Consider the following 17483-nt stretch of genomic DNA (forward strand, 5'->3'; position numbering starts at 1 on the left):
TTAAATCAGGTGTGTCAGACTGCAGTCCTCACAGGCCACAACCAGAGGTGGAATAGAGACATGGGCCATGCGGCTGGGCTATGAGAGCAGGGCCATGCGAATGCTGCGTTACAGATGTTGGACGAGCCCGTTAGGCAGACCTTGATAATGACACGGTATGGCTGTTGGACGAGCCTGATAGCCACGTTGTGCTAACGCTGCGGTAGTGCTGTTGGACGAGCCCGATAACCAGGTCGTGCTAGCGCTGCTGTACTGCTGAGGGACGTGCCTAGTAGGCAGACCCTGCTAATGCCACGGTAGAGCTGTTGGACGTGCCAGTCAGGCGGACCCTGCTAATGATGCGGTAGAGCTGTTGGACGAGCCCGATAAGCGGACCCTCCTAATAACGCTGTAGAGCTGTTGGACGAGCCCGTCAGGTGGACCCTGCTAATGCCGCCAGTAGAGCTATTGATCGAGCCCGGTAGGCGGACCCTGCTAATGCCGCGGTAGAGCTGTTGAACGAGCCCGGTAGGCGGACCGGTCTAAACCAGCGTATTCCAACCCTGGTCCTGGATCCTGTAGTGGATTCCTGCTCCAACACACCACCTTCAACTCAGGAAGGAATTCCTAATTAGCTGATTAGCTGGATTAGCAGGGGTGCTCGAAGCAGGGTAAACCCAAAAATGTGCAGGGCAACGGGTTCATCAGGACCAGGGTTGGGAACCAGTGGCCTAAATAAAAATTGTGAGCAGTAAACAGTATGTACAAGCAACTGTCGGCGCAATTTTCCCAAATGATCCTTGAGAACAGTAATAAACTACTACTGCATGTAAAATGGGTATTTCCACCCGTGGCCACAGCCTTCAGTGTTCTACCTCTTTAAACACACCTGATTCAGCTCAACTTATCAGCTAATTAGCAATGCGTTCATGGGTTGAATTCCAGACTAGGGAAAACATCCTCAGAGCTCTGTATTAAAAGGAGCCCAGTTTGGCAGGATTGCAATAAATGAAGATGTTTATAAAGGTGAACTTCAGAGGTCAGAAGGAATCGTTCCACTTGAGTTGTGTATGCTAATCTGCCCCGGAGGAAATTATAAAAAATATTTAAAAAAAAATAATAATAATAATAATAATAATGATTTATATATATATATATATATATATATATATATATATATATATATATATATATATATATATATATATAGTTCATAACCTCTCCTGAGGTTATAGCTACACAAGTGGAAGGTTCCCATAAGGTTTGAGAAAAGTGTAATCCAGCAAAACCTAACCACTACGTAAAAATCACTGCGGCGGAGCAAATCTCATCGTACATGAATTACCATCTTCTCAGAATCCACGTCAGGATCTAGCGCCTCCTCTAAGACTGGTGGCGGGGTAGCCTTACGGGAGGGCGGGCTAGCAGCTGCTGGCTGGGGCTGTGTGGGTGGGGGAGGAGCTGTGGTTTTCGTTTTTACACGGACAGCTGAGGGGTTTGTCTGAGAATGCTGTGCAGGAGGAGGGGCAGGGGCCATGGCTTTGGTTCGAGCCTGCACTGGAGCTGGGTTTGGGATTGAAGCCGGGACTGGGGCGGGCGCAGCCGGGCTGCTGGGTTGTGGATTCTGAACGGGCGGAAGGGGGGCCATGGCTTTAACTTTGGTCTGAGCAGGTGGAGTGGTCTGTGCTGGGAAGCTGTTGTTTTGACGATGGGGCGTGTAGAGATTCTGCACTTGGTGTGGAAGCTAAAATGAGCAAGTAGATCATGTCATCAACATGAAGATTACAGTCGTTCAAAAGATGCGCACAGCCATAAGCTACTGAAGAATATGCATTGTAGCGATTTGAGAGTTTTTGCTGCCCAACACAACCGCTTAAATACATATTAAAAATATATAGTAACAGTAGGCAATAGCTGCCAAGCAACATTACATAGCCTACTCTTACCATGTTGTTTAGCAAAGGCATATTTTTATAAATTAGTTATGAATGTATTATACAACCAACTAAAAAAAGAGCAACACCATAACAGTTGGCCATGGTTGCCAAACAACCTCACAGTCGAAATGACTATTCCATGAACACCTCAATGCCTTTTAGGAACCAGAATGATCTGTTTCGTAACAAACAATATGACCAGCTCGATCTGGCAACAATACCTGAGGTTAAAAAAAAACACAAAACAAAAGCAAACAAGAGTGGCCTAATTGACAGATGCTAAATCATGGTTAGTGCAGCTCTTACCTGTTGAGGAGGAAAGAAACCTGCAGCTTGCGGCTGCATGAATAGCTGCCCATGCTGGGGCACAGGCTGAGGTGGGGAGGGAGTGGCCTGCAGTGGGGCAGGAGGAGCTTGCTGCTGTGCCACAGGAAGAGGCTGCTGAACCGGAGCGACAGGCTGAGAGGCTATGTTCACACCTGCAACGCAAGACACAGTGTGTATTTTGGGATTTTAATATTTCGATGCACTGAAACAGACATGAGCACAATACAGCTATTATATTTCCTGAATTTCTGCCACTGCTGGTAGACCCGTATGACCGCATGCTTCCATGCATCTGCAGATTCAGCTGCTTCCGTCACACTATGGTCTTTGGCCACGCCCAAAAAATGAATCCCCTGACACAGCCTGCAAGTATTTATAGCCTGATATAACCATCTGCAGGAGCCTGAAGTTACAGCCACATTAAATACACAAGGTGACTTTTTTTTTTGTCCCGGGAGCTTATAAAGTATACAAAGGGAATTCTAATTTCACACCCGGTTAACACAGTGTTAACACGCCACAAGAGGACGGAGGTTTGTACGTTTATTTATTATTAGCGACAAGAAGTGAAAGGCCTTAATGAGCCCTGACTTTTACAACAGGCAGTAAAATGGCAGCTCTGCGGGACTTAAGCTGTCAGAGGCTCAATAGCTGCACCTCATTAGCCAGCCTTTAAAAGCCAACTCTGAAGACATGGTGATTGAACCACTGGGATTACTAGATCCGTGCATGTCAGCCAAAGAAGCATGCAGGTCAATACGGCGTATGTAGTGTTGAGGGGGAGGAAGAGGGCCGTACTTGGCATTGCTGCCACTGCAAATGGGCTCTTTTGTATAGGGGCACCTGCAGGGGCTTTCTCCTGCCAAAGCACCAACTCTGTGCTATGTATGTGTGTGTGTGAGTGTGTATGAGTGTGTGTGAGTGGGGGGGGGGGCTTGCTAGGTTGTGCAATATCTATACGGTCCAGATCTTTCTTTTCTTGAAATTAAAGAGCTTGAGGTGGTCAGTAAATATTGTTAAGGTGTCAAAACATCCTAGCTCAGTCAGAACAGGGTATTAATGTGGGCATTAAGCTAAAAGACCAGCTTGTTTTGAATTTGATGTCATGAAAACCAACTCAATTCAGTTAGTATTCAGCCTACAACAATTAAGTTTATTAATTAATAATAACTGAATGTTCAGTGTTTTGGTAGTTTAATGTAGTTTACAAATGTACTGTTAACTCCCCCGTCCATACATTTTAAAAAAGTGATGCCACAAAAAACACCACATTTACATAAATCCACCTAGTCAGCCTACAGCTGCTTAGCTCCACCCATCCAATCTGACGGTATAAGCAGTCTTTCAGCCTGGACCACTTGACAACCAGTGAAGCACAGTACAAGGCAGGCACTTAGAACAGAGAGGTCATTTACATATGTCTTAAAAGAACAGGGACAAAAACAGTCCACTGAATTCTATGGGATAAAGAGGGGGTTGAATATGCTAATGTAAAAAAGAATTCTGACCATTTTTGGTTCATTAAACACACAAAAGTCAGAATCAGACCAATTTATAGTAATACACAGGAAAATACAAGAGAAATGTAGGATATGGGCCCTTTAACTCATAAGCAGTGTTCTAGATTGGACTGACTGGATGGCACAGAACTGGATGGTCAATCAGAACAGAACAATGTAGAAAATGTTTCTCACTAATGGGCTGAGCCGGTCCTGCCGGGGCATTCGCTCTCTTCCGAGGCGTCAGGGCAGGCTGGATGGGCAGAATGCCCGTGATTGGCTGAGCCTGGCCTGCTTTGGGCCGTTGCCGCGGTGCTATGGAGGTTTCGGTTGTAGGGACTGGATCAGTGAGTCTGAAGAATAGAGAGAGAGAACGAGAGAGAGAGAGAGAGAGAGAGAGAGAGAGAGAGAGAGAGAGAGAGAGAGAGAGAGGCATGCGGGTGCATATCAGAAAACACATACTGTACTGCACAATGTGAGATCCTTCTTCTTAATGATTACTGATGTGCCGAACTGCTTTTTCTACATCAATTAAGCCATAAGGGAAATACATGGCAAGCCTAAATGACCCTGCTCTCTTACCTGGCTTTAGTCTGACTCTTCTTAGCCACCGCCTCACTCGCTCTGATTGGCTCAGGAAGTTTCGCAGGGATTGGTGAATTCTGATGGGACAAGACGACAGATAAGCAAAAGCCCTTTGAAGGCTTGTAGAACTTAATACTGTTAGGTGTTTAACATACAGTAATAAATCTCATTTCATAATGTAATAAATCTCAGAAATGTATAAATTTCTTTTGTTTTTATCTTTTTAAGTAAAGTATTTTTTTTAAGTAAAGTTTTAAAGTAAAATTTAAAGTAAATTTGTCTATTAATAAACCCCACAGGGCCTTGGCTGTCTATGTAATACATGCTTTTACTAGAAATGTGATTCCTTTTTTATTACTTTAAGTTAATCATCATTAATAATATTTATTTACATTATTAGGAGTTACATGTACAATTGTATTACATATTATTTTGACAATATTTGGGGAACATGTTAACTTAAAACATAGTAACTTAACTACTAATGTAAGTTAATAAGTTCTCAAACATGTAAAAAATAAATAAATAAAACATTATAAAGTATTAAATTATTCCAAATGATTATTAATTGTTTGGGAATATATTACATTTTCAGGTTGATAAAGGTTACACTACTGGTAAAATGACACATAAACAGCCATGTTTATGTATGTTTCATGACATTTATTACAATGTTTTGCAAGTTACAAACTAAAATTAATAATTTCCCCAATATTGGAAAATTAGTCAAAGTGTAACTTTGACTAAATGTAATTATGACTAAAATGTAATAAATTCCCAATAATGTAAGAAAGTAAAATAATATAACACAAGCAGTTAAATGTCATACATTACAGTTACAGGTAAAGACATTTCACAATAATGTAATAATCCCAGAAACTGAATATTGTGCACTTAAAGAACGTGTCATTAAAAATGTTAGACAAATATATATAACTTAATTACAACTACCAAAAAAATCCATAGATTACAACAAATGTATTACGTTAAAAACTTCCCCAACTGTGTAATAATCCCAGAAATGTAATAAACGTTTACACTGTTGGAGTTTGTTCTATTTAAAGTATTACAAATGATCATGAACCTGAACCTTTAATAAATTATCGTATTACATAACAGGTCAATTACATTTTTAGACAGGTTATTACAATTTTATTACAAGTTAAGAACCCAGGGGTTTGTTCACATTTTGGGTGTTATTACATTACTGGTAAATTTTTACAACATTAAGTGCTGCAAGTTCATTCAATGATTTGTTTGGGAAGGTTTTGCAGTTTGATACTGACGGACTCGCTAGTTAACTTCCCGCGTGGTGGTAGTTTATTAGAGACGCCATAAAGTTGTTAAGTGCTTATTTAGCACTTATTACAGATGAACATCATCCGAAAAGCTTCATTCAACAAAGCTTCAGCGTAAAAAGTCACTATTCTATTCTGAAAAATGCTCCCTTTAATGCAACCACCACTGCAGCGCTGCCGCAACGAGCCAAATGCCACAGGCCCACAAAGCCTTGTGTTTGTTGCTCCCCAGCATCACAGGGTGTGACTGACTGGCCGATGGCACTTTGCAGCCGCGCCGGCCCTCATGTGCCGACTCAATGCCTCCATTATACTATCGATACAAAACCCAGGGGGAGGGGCTGCTGGAGTTTAGCCATTTGGCAGCCAGCAACGGAATCCTACTTCCTCTGACACTGCGAGGCGATGTGTGGCGTACAGGGCCGGCATGAATTAAACAGTAGCTCTGGAACAGGCGCTCGGGTGTGGGCGGGTGGATGGCTTTTGGAACAGCACAACACAAACACTGAACAGCAGAGGAAGAACAGAGAAAAGCTGTGGGTGGGCTCACACTCACTGGTAAAACACAGTTCAGTAGGTTAATCGTAAACAGCGCTTCATAAAGCTGTAAAAAACTCATTATGGGGGTTGAGTGTGTCCCCCTGGTGTACCCCTGCCCACTCAAATTTTACTGTATTCCCTGTAAGCACACCCTCTTCAACTAACGCAGGGCTTGCTCATTAACTGATGAGTATATATAAGGTGTGTAAGAGCAAGGCGTACTCCAAAACCATAAAGGGTAGGACTGTGTTCAAAATACAGATACATTACCTAACACTATATGGACAAAAGTATTGGGACACCTGCCTAAGGAGTTTGGAGCATTGCTGTGGGGACTTGACTGCATTCAGTAAAGAGGGTGTTTATGAGGTCAGGATGTTGGATGATCACCATCCCACCTCATCTAAAAAGCACTGGATGGAGCACCAACCATCATTCCAGTGAACACTGGAGTTCCACTGCTCCACAGCTCAATGCTGGGGGGCTTTATACCCCCCCTCTAGCCCGCGTCTGGCATTAGGCAGCATGGTGTTAATAGGTTCCTGTTTCTCTACTCCAGAGAGTCCTATACTACTGGCAGTACTTTTCTACAGGGACTAGAGCTCTGTGTGTGCGTTTGCACATCTGTGTCAGCAACAGGTACAACGTAAAGTAGCTTCGGACATATTTGGACATAAAGTGTCTATCACATTTATATTAATTGGCACAACTGGTATCGACACAGTGGTGGGTGTATTGATATTGGTGCCAGGCTGTCTCTAGAGCCACTCAAAGATAATGCTAGGCTGACCAAAGGAGGTCCAGATGTGGCTATCTGGTGACAGCACCACTGGATGCTAAAGGTAGGCTGACCGATATGGTTAACTGACAAGAGGGGACCACTTTTTATTTTTGGAGTTACTGAGAGCTAACGCTAGATTGACTGATGCAGTTCTCGGACATGATGCTAAAAGCTAATGTTTGGCCTTAAACGCTCTGGACACAGAGAGGATTTACTGTTTATTTATTATTTCTACACACAACTGAATCACAGGTGAAAACCCAATTTCACTGTGTGAATAAGTGAATGCCCCCTTCCATTCAAAAGGAGGCTACACCCCTTGCACAGATGTACTGCAAAGAAACTTACATGGAAATTCTGCACCGGGCAGTCTTTGCGCGACAGCTTGAAGGCGAAATGGGACACCTGGTAGATATCTGGCCGTACGTCGGGGTCCGGCTCCAGCATGTAACCTGACGACAAAGAAGGGACGTTAAAATAAGAAAAGGGAAAGGCCTGAGAACAGTGAGGTCAGATCAGCATGCTGTTTTGAGCCTTTTTCCAGTTCTTATGTTACAAAACTCATTGCAGGAGCCAGTAATTCCACACCAAGAAAGCTAAAAATAGTGTAAAGACTACTTATTAATATATATATATATATATATATATATATATATATATATATATATATATATATTAAAATATATTTTTTTCTTATGTAAATTAAGTTTTAAATTATTTTTTTGTTTTTTTTATGAACAAACACTACAAAATACTTTGCTCCTCTTGGCTTTAGGACATTTGTGCATGTACAGATTAAAGTTAACCCCTTAAAAACAGCCCATCTTACATTTTCCCTCTTTTCCATTACATTTTCCATTTTATTCCACTGCTTGCGACTGGTCATTTTTATGATGATTCAGTTTTACAAGACCACTTTTAAAACCCAGCTTTATTTCAAAGTGATTTATGAAAATGAAATCTACTCTGATTGGCTGTCCTGTATTGTGTCTAATTAACCGCCTACAGCCTACATGTTCTCTATGACCAGAGAATGGCCCCACCAGTTGGTACAGAAGTCCCTGTAGTTACTGACTAATACACTATAGTGTGTAACACACCTGGTATGTTAAGGGGTTTAAAAATAAAATAAAAAATAAAAAATAAAAAAAAAGCACACTGTCCTGAAACACTCCTTATAGCTTCAGCAATTAGGGTGGAGTTAAACTACTCTAAGCATATATGGACTAGGGAGTGAATGGTATGCCTATGCCTATATTTGCAAGGCAAATTTAACGGCCAATACAAAATTTAAAAAGGTCTACATCTGGGGCATCACTAGTTCCTCACAGTTCCAAAATAAGTACTGAATAATTTACTAATGTTAAATAATACTAATTAATAGCATTCAGGCCTTACACACTCCTAAATAGCTTCTGCATGAATTAAGGAGGAAGGAGTTAAACACCTCTAGGCCGAATGAGCGAATGTAAACGCTCTACACCTGTAAGCGCTTTTACACATCACAATATCAGATTATTCAAAACAGGCTATTTTTGCATCTTAGACTTCATAAATGGACTGTATGGACTGGGGGCGTGAATGGTTTGTCTAGAAACCGATGCTAAATCAAAATCTCTCATTTTAAGAAAGCAAGGCAAATTTAAGGTCCCTTAAAATTTAAGGATTGTTATGAGGGCAACCACTGTAATTCCTCTACCTCATTTATCTCCATAGTAAATAATGAAAAATGCAAAGATACAATACAATAATTATTAAATAGCAGTCACTCATTATTGCGTCAACATGAAGGAGCAGAGTTAAACCCCTTTAGGCTGAAGAAGTGAATGCAAATGCAGTAGTTTCTGCATTTGTGTGGCTTCACAAAAACAGCTCATTTTCAACAGGCTGCTTTGACCTTTAACCTTTAATGGCCACTGTCCCAGACGTGGATTAAACCTAGTCCTGGATTACAACACCAGTTTGAATGAAGATTTTTTTCCATTGAAAGAAAAATTATAGTGCACAACTAGGTTTAGTACCTGTCTGGGAAACCAACCCTAAGGGTCTGTATGTGGGCCACCTCGTGGTGCCATAGTAAATACTAAATAGTTCATAGATGTTAAATAATAAATACGAGGTTGTGAGGAAGTGAAAAACTGAAAAGATGAAGTGTAAAATTTCCCCAAAAAATTGGGATTTAAGGATTGAAGCCTAGACAAAAAAAAACAAAAAAAAAAACAGATAACCTAATTGATCAGCGCAGGGCGTGACTCACGTATGAGGCAGTGCATATCGTGGGAGTAACGCGAGTTGTCTGGGATGGTGAAGCTGCCGTCACAGATGGCCACCTGACTCTCTCCAAACGGCAGCGTGAAAAAGCACAGCTTATACAGCAAGCAGCCCAGAGCCTACAGGGAATGAGAGAAAAAGAGGAATCCGCGTGCACACACACACACACACACACACACACACACACACACACACACACACACACACACACACACACACACAGTCAGTCACTTTGCCTCCTCTGCAGTTTTCCTCCAAAAAGAAATTCAATTCAGCATAAATGTGTCATATCAATTTTACCCCTGTTGCAGAGCATGCACCTAAAACTGCTAGCCTGGGTGTCTGAGAGAAATCAAGCACAACCAGACGGCCACCAAGCCAGAGAAGCTCAACAAATCACCATGTCAATCAGATGAACGCATGTGGTCTAAGGCCTAAGCCCAAAAGCACTGCAGACACAGATCCATGCTGTGAGGAACTGGGGCTGGCTTGAGGAGACTGGTACTCACCCAGACATCTGCTTTAGTGGTGATCATTTTCCCACCGTATAGATTCACCATCTCTGGAGCTCTGTATGACAGAGTAGTGTACCTGCACACAGAAACACACCCAGGAAATAAAAAAATGCAAGGAGATGCATTCATCTGAATTCTCTTAATTTAGGACATTACAACACATCCTAATCGATTATGCTAAGATTTAAAGCATCAGTATGTGAGAATTGGTGTGTCTTGCTCCTGGGCTCCCCCTACAGTCAAGAAATGGAATTGAATTTGCGCTTTGAGACATTAGTAAAGGACACGTTTTACACATGCTTTACCATGCATTTCTGGACAAGCTGAGTGATTCAGACGGTCAATGAAACCCTGTATTGTTTGACTTACAGAAACACAAAGATCGGATCGGCTCAGAATCTGGGGGGGCGGGGACAAGAGCTGTATCTGGGCATTCCTAGTTCTGAGATCAGGCATTCCCATCCCACCTGATGGATTATGACCAAAATAAATAAGCCAAAGCATCTGAAAGCAGACAAAAGCTTACTTCTTAATCTCCTCCTCCACTGTGGCGGCGCCCTCGGCCTGAGGGTTCTGGAACCGATTGGTGGCGCTGCCGAAATCACACAGGACATAGTGACCTCGGTCATGCAGCAAGATGTTCTCCACCTGGGGGCAGGAAAAAAGGGGAGAGACACAAACACACACACAAAAAGTGAGAGACAGAGAGAGCATTAAGGGTGCAAGAAGGAGAGAGAGAGAGAGAGAGAGAGAAGAAACAAGAGTGCTGTAACAGGTGAAAAGTATGGGTGGCAGGAGGAGGGGGGGGCTGCATTTGTACCTTAAGGTCTCTGTGAATGATGGGGGTCTTGCACTGATGCAGCCGAGCTACAGCTTCACACGTATCACAAAAAATCTGCAGCACCTCCGGCTCACTGAATCCAGTCTGTAGCCTCTGGTTCATCAGATTCACCACCTGCCCACCTGAGAGAACCACACACACACAGTCGATATGAGAGAGAGAGAGAGCAAGTGTGTGATAAAGAGAGCATGTGAAACAGTGAGAGAGAGAGAGAGAGAGAGAGAGAGAGAGAGAGAGCATGAGAGCAAGTGAGAGCGCAAATATAAGAGAGACAAAGAGTATGAGAGCACACAAGAGAACAGAAGTGAAAAGGGAGAGAGAGAGAGAGAGAGAGAGAGAGAGAGAGAGAGAGAGTGATCGTGCAAGAGAATGGAAGAGAGAAAGCACAGGAGAGAGCGATACAGTGAGGGCGAGAGTTCGAAAGAAAGAGAATAACAGAGCGAGGGCAAGAGATAGCAGAGAGAGCACACAAGAAAAAGTGAAAGAGAGAGAAAGAAACATTAAGAGCAAGAGAATGAGAAAGAAAGAGCGCAAGAGCGAGCAAGCGCACGCGAGAGAGAGACGGCAGCAGAGAAAGAGAATGTGCTGACCTCTACAGAAGTCCATTAATATAAGGACTTCCCAAACATCTCCCGAACCCACTGCTGTGATACTGGAGTCCAGGAAGCCCACGATATTTTTGTTGCCCACCAGATCCCTCTGTAAAACAAGGTGCGCATGCACACACACACACACACACACACACACACAAATAGAAAGATGAGCTTCTGTACTGTAACAACCCTCCAGAAGAACGGGTCCAGCAGCTGCTCAGCACACATCAATGACCTTCAGAGGGGCCACTGTGCGGACGGCTAAAAGTGCCAACTCAACAACACTTCACTACTGCTTCATCATCTAACTCCCCAGTGCTGCTCTGCCAGACACTGACTCACCACCACCCAACAACAACAATCATCATCATCATCATCATCATCCCCCCTCTCTAAATACTCCCTCTCCAAACCACACGCTTTCATCTCACACTAATATTTCTGGGCCTTTCCTATTGGCCCATTTCTTTGTAAAAGCCCACCCAATGTGACGGTCAGCTAGTGTAGTCAAAAGTCCCCCCCTGTGCCACCACAAAAGATCTAAGCACTCGAGGCATGGACTCCAGAATACCTCTGAGAGCGTCCTATGGTTATCTGGCACCAAGACCAAAGTTAGCGACATGATCTTCAGCAGAAGTCCTGTAGGTTGTCAGATGGGGCTGCAATGAGCATCAATGAGCATCACGACCCTGTCGCCAGTTCACCTGCTGTTCTTTCTTGGAGCACTTTTGGTAGGTACTGACCACTGCATACCGGAAACACTCCACAAGACAAGTTTTTAAGGTCCGGATTCCTGGATAAGGACTAGGACTAAATTTCCTTTTCAGTGGAGAACCTCCACTTATAATGCCCAGAAGTTAAAGATTAAGCTTAATCCCTGTGTGGGAAACCAGCCCATTGTGTCATGTTATGAAATACAAGTATAATTTCGCCCTTTCGCCCGTCACAAACATTGTACTTTGTCTAGGCACCCCTGAGACCTTTGGTATGCGTGTACAAAAAAGACTGTAAATAAACTATAGCTTACAACGGAGGAGGCACTTTGCTGACCTAGCATTAATCAAGGGCCGAGATGGAAGCAAGGCAGGGGTGGTGGAGCTACATGAGGAGCCTATTATAGATAGCGTAGCCCAGAGTCTGAAGGAGAAGAAAAAAAGAGGCTTCTCTATTACGGATCAGACAAAGTCACCAGATGCGGCCCATTTACATGCCCAACAACGACCTCTTTCTCTCTCTCTCCTCACTGAAGCGGTTTTTATGAGCTCTACTACAGAAGTGTGTGAATTGCTGTAGTCTCTCTCTCTCTCTCTCCTTCTCTCTTTCTGTCCGTCTCTCCCCCCCCTTTTCTCTCCCTCAGAAGAACCAATACAACAGAGTGCTTCATTCAGCGCTTTCAGACACAAAGGCCGGTATAATAAAGTAGCCAGTCGTGTTATTGGAGATGATCAGGGACTCTATTCAAACATCCACCCACTTCTCCTCCAGAGAGTCAGCTCTGTTTATTCGCAGAGGACACCACAATATGCAAATTGGCGGCCAGCTCTGCTGCGTCTGTGTTTAGCTCTAATCCTTTACAGCGATAGTTTAGTTCTGGCAGTCAAAACACACCCAAAAACACTTCCAGCTTTCAGCATGAGACTGCAGGCGGAGCCCAGGAGCCAAAACTACCAATTCTTACACAATGGGCCAAATCTTTGTTTTCTGCTCCTGGGCTCCCCCTACAGGTGGGGAGCATAATTCAATACCAATACTGTACACATGCATTTGTTTACAAGCTGAGAGATACAGAAGCAGCATATGAAGAGAAAGAAGCATGTGGACTGAGGCGGCAGAGTCGTATTACAGGGTTTTATATGAGAACGACTCGAGAGAGAGAGAGGTCTAGGGCTGCTCCATCAAAGTGCCGTAGTGCATTAGCAACATTCCGGCCTGAAGTAAAGTCCCTATTCCAGTCAGTGGAGCACATGATTCTGGAGCTGCTATATATGTATATATAAGGTATGCTACACTGCAATAAGGCTGGAAGACGGCGTCTCAGTCATTGCCACTCTGGGTCGCAAAGCCGCTATTGCACTATGGAACTTTGGTGTAGCTGCAAGAGACCTCTCTCCAGAACTGTGCAATATTTATGTTAAGTCTTGTAATACGACTCTACCACCTCAGTCCACATGCTTCCTTTACTTCTGATGCCGCTTCTGTATCTCCCAGCTTGTCCAGAAATGCATGTCTTCCAGAGGAGGCTCAAAGCGTGAACGGGGTGGCAAAAAATACCATTTCCGGCATAATACGCCTTTAAAATCATGGTTGTTTTTCCTTTATACAGCCCACTCTGGTTTATCTTTTAACTAAAAGCTCTGATCCAGGGTCAGCTGGCCTGGTTTATTAGGCTGTGCAGTGTGAGGGAGAGTGAGGGAGCAGAACCATCTGAGAAGAAGCTCTCACCATGATCTGTATCTCTCTCTTGCAGACTTGGAGGTCGTGTTCGTTGTTCACATACATCCTCTTCAGAGCACAGCGGACGCCCTGATGGGTGCGTACCAGGAACACGATGGCGAAACCACCTGGAGAGAGACGGAGAGCAAAGTGAGAGGGTTGGTTAATTAAACTGATCTTTGCAGAAGGACTTTAGCCAACATGATGTCCAAACACAATCGAGAAAATCAAATGAATGCATTCAGCTACTTTAAGTTGCACCCATTGCAGCCTACACTGCACCCTGTAGAAGAAGCACTGCAGACAGAAGAGGACTCTCTGGAGGAGATAAACATTAGCTTATTGGCACCATGCTGCCTGAAGCCAGTCCTGGTCTAGGGTGGGGTGTATAAAGTTCCCCAGCATTGAGCTGTGGAGCAGTGGAACGGTGTTCTCTGGAATGATGGATGGTGCTCCATCCAATACTTTGGGGAGCAGTTGGGATGAGGTAGGGTGGTGGCGATCATCCAACATCCTGACCTCACTAACACACAATCCTCACAGCAATGCTCCTCCAAAATCTAGTAGAAAGCTTTCTTCCTTGGACAGTAGAGACAGTAATTCCAACAATTTCCAAGGCAGGATCAACTCTTCTAGAATACCTTGTATACCTTGAAGGAAAATGAATGAGCAGGTGTCCCAATACTTTTGTCCACAACACTTACTTTGTATAGTAATAATACTTATGTATACTTTGATTTGTATTTTATTTTTATGTGTGATTTAAACATCTTAGAAACATCTCAGGACTGAATATGCTGTCCGTGCTCAGCTACAGAATCTGCCCTCAGAGTCTTAAAAATGGCTAACAGGTGTAAAATAGTAACCAGTAGGAAAAGCTTAATAAAGTGAACACGGGTGTGTTTTGCCCTGGTTGACATGATTACCATTCAAAGTTCAGAGACCCACATGAACTAGGTGTGTCTGAGCTTGAAGCCTTCTAGTCATAGAGCTTGCACCAAGGCTGCCAAAAGAGGCAGGACACTGTATTTAAAAAAAAAAACAAAACAAGAATCTAATATGTAGGGGTTTATGGAAATATCGTTATATTGAAGTTTCGTGATATTATGTTTCGCAATAATATTGATCTATATAAAAAAAAAAAAAAACAGTATGGATTTTTAATGAATAGTTCACATGAGTGAAAAAAAGAGTAAAAGAGTGGTGGCAGACTGTGGCTTATTTTGTGATGTGTTTAAACCCTGACCACTTGATTTTTTACATAATGACGGCATGTTTTTCTTTCATTATTCTTATGGCAGTTTTCCTAAAACTTGAAAAAGATCAAAATAAATACAAATTTGAAATAGTAAAATATCCCCTTACTTAGAGTATCACAATAGATCACAACCACTGTCTCGTGATATATCGTAGCCCCAGATTCTGGTCAATTCACGGCCCTATTTACATTTAGGCTGCATCCCAATTGCATCCTACACACTAGGGCTGGGCAATATGGGTATAAAAGAAAAATAATAAATAAAATAATAATAAGTATTTCTAAATACATCAGAAGCAACAGATTCTTTAAAACTACTATTTATATACTTTGATTGTTACTCTGATTAGACTGCTAAACCAGTCTAATCACACTGTCTGTAATGAAACCTGCAGTTGATACGTGTTTATTAAGCACTAACAGTCTCCTCCATATGCTTAGAAAAGCATATTGTGCATCACGATACCATAAAATATCATCATACTGCCCAGCCCTACTACACAGTAATACTATAAGCACACTCTATGCTAATCGTAGTAGCACAGGTTTGTACTAACAGAAAGCGCTGCTATGCCAACATTCATATAGCATATATAGCTCTACTATAAACATGATGCCTTACGGAGCCAAAAGTGGGACAATAGCCATTTGGAGCACAGTCATTTTTAAGAGTGTGATATCGACAGGCTGTCTGATTCGTCCAACATCATCAGAAAAATGCAGAACTGGACATGAGTGGGGGGGGGGGAGGGGGGGGGATCTTGTAACATAGCCTGATACCGGACCCTCTCACACCGAGTGACGTGATGTTGTTGGCTGTGTTGTTAGCAGAGAGTTTGGGTTGTCTGACCTTGAAATTACTTTTAGACCCCGTTTACATCTGGTAACTTCATGTGACTGGTATCTGGACTGTACCCTGGTAAGATTTTGCTGTGTAGGGTGGAATATGCAAATTCGCTTGTTGCACAGCAAATATTACTGGTGTTTGGGTTGTACTGGGAAGGGTTCTGGTGGTGGAATGAGCCCTGGAGAGACAGAGGAGTTTACACTGCTATAACATGTGGCTCGCATGGGTCTCAGACCTCCTGCTGAAGTGGTTTGAGGGACCGGATTGTAGCTGTATCTGGTTTAAATGTGCATCGGATGCGTTTACGCCTGCAGGCCTTACGAGGCCGTATCCAGATATAATCCTGATACTTGGTACAGATGAAGTGACCAGGTGCAAACAGGGTCTCAGATACTCATTCTCACAGCGTTTCATTTAATAAATAAAGTAATAATAACTAATAAATAAATAAATAGCAAAACAATGGAAAAATGGACAAAAAAAAAGGAAAAAGTAACAGTGAAGCCAGTTTCCCAACCTTCTCAGCCTTTCCACTGGGGGCATGTCCACAAAACTGGGCCAAGGGCCTTTATCTTTAACGCTTGCTCTGGATAAGAGCACACAAGATCCCCTTTAATAAAAATATTGATTATTTCATTCATTTAATCAATTTATTTCAGCCTAGTTGTTACCCAGAATCAATCAGAGTCATCCAGGACTCAGAGGGTCTTCACAGCGAACTAAAAATGTGTGTGTCTGGATCTCTCTGCCGCAGTAATGTCCTCTCCCTCGGTCTCCGACCTTGTGAAAGATCTCTGAAGGCCTTCACTTCCCTAAAGCTAACTAAAGCAACTGCAATCGTCTCCATCTGCCCCATCTCTCTCTTTCTCTCTCTCTCTCCCCATCACTCACTTCATCTTCATTGCTGAAGCTGCATTAGGTTTTTCTATCCCTCTCCACATTCCCAACCCTCCATCAAAAAAAAAATCAATCACCTTCAACTTCCTTCAGATCTGCTCCAGTAGATCCTCCCTCTTACAGAACTCCATCAGAACGGAGAGCTCTCTCTCTCTCTCTCTCACACTATGTGTCAAAGCTGACCGTATCGGATCATACACATATATAGGGATGCACGATACCACTTTTTCCTTTCCGATACCAGATTTTCAAGTATCTGCCAATACAGAGTACCGATACCAAAACCCACTCGGACTTAAATACTGGATAGGTTGCTATAAATCCTGATATTTACAGTGTTCCACTTTTTATAGGTTGTACTTTTTTATATCTTATCCCAAATAAGATCTAATAAGCTTGAAGGAACAGTGTTTACTGGTGGAGGAACTGCACATTTGAAAGGTTTCAGAGCTATGAAAAAAATTTTTAAATTGGCACAATGCAGAAACACATGCAGAATCTTGCTTTAATCAGTGTTTAAAATGCATATTTCAGAGCAGTGGAAAAAAAAAACTTAAAAAAAAAACAAAAAACGTAGTGCTGTACTTCAAAGTTCCATCAAATGTCTGTTTAAATGGTAATAACTATTTATAAATAGCTTTTACTGGTTGTAAACCAAATATGTTCTTTGTAAAATATATATATATATTAAAATCAATCAAATAAAAACAAAAATAAAAGAAGCCCATCAGTAAGCTTCATGGTATTGCAGCTCTCTATTGCCAATAAACGGTACTATACGGTATTGGTATCTGTCCAACACTAATATACACATAAACAGTACCAGCTGGAAGTTTGGACACACCTGGTTGAACGTGTGCTGACCATCATCCTAAAACAACC

At 42.5% G+C, this 17483-nt stretch overlaps 1 protein-coding gene across 5 annotated transcripts in view; it reads right to left on the minus strand.

Moving 5' to 3' along the window:
• The window catches only part of aak1a (AP2 associated kinase 1a), a 55789-nt gene that overhangs the window by 25361 nt on the left and 12945 nt on the right, over positions 1–17483 (minus strand). For 4 of the 5 annotated variants that reach the window (XM_072682447.1, XM_072682446.1, XM_072682450.1 and 1 more), the window contains exons 3-13: positions 13609–13727; positions 11164–11272; positions 10553–10695; positions 10259–10380; positions 9727–9808; positions 9204–9336; positions 7295–7398; positions 4325–4404; positions 3938–4095; positions 2223–2395; positions 1325–1723 (exon numbers count right to left, since the gene is read on the minus strand). In XM_072682447.1, coding sequence (XP_072538548.1) covers positions 1325–1723; positions 2223–2395; positions 3938–4095; positions 4325–4404; positions 7295–7398; positions 9204–9336; positions 9727–9808; positions 10259–10380; positions 10553–10695; positions 11164–11272; positions 13609–13727 — 1622 coding nt within the window. The remainder of the gene's footprint in view (positions 1–1324; positions 1724–2222; positions 2396–3937; positions 4096–4324; positions 4405–7294; positions 7399–9203; positions 9337–9726; positions 9809–10258; positions 10381–10552; positions 10696–11163; positions 11273–13608; positions 13728–17483) is intronic. The other variant, XM_072682448.1, reaches the window with a different exon arrangement.

The sequence above is a fragment of the Salminus brasiliensis genome, chromosome 6 (assembly GCF_030463535.1).
Source record: "Salminus brasiliensis chromosome 6, fSalBra1.hap2, whole genome shotgun sequence".
Lineage (NCBI taxonomy): Eukaryota > Metazoa > Chordata > Actinopteri > Characiformes > Bryconidae > Salminus > Salminus brasiliensis.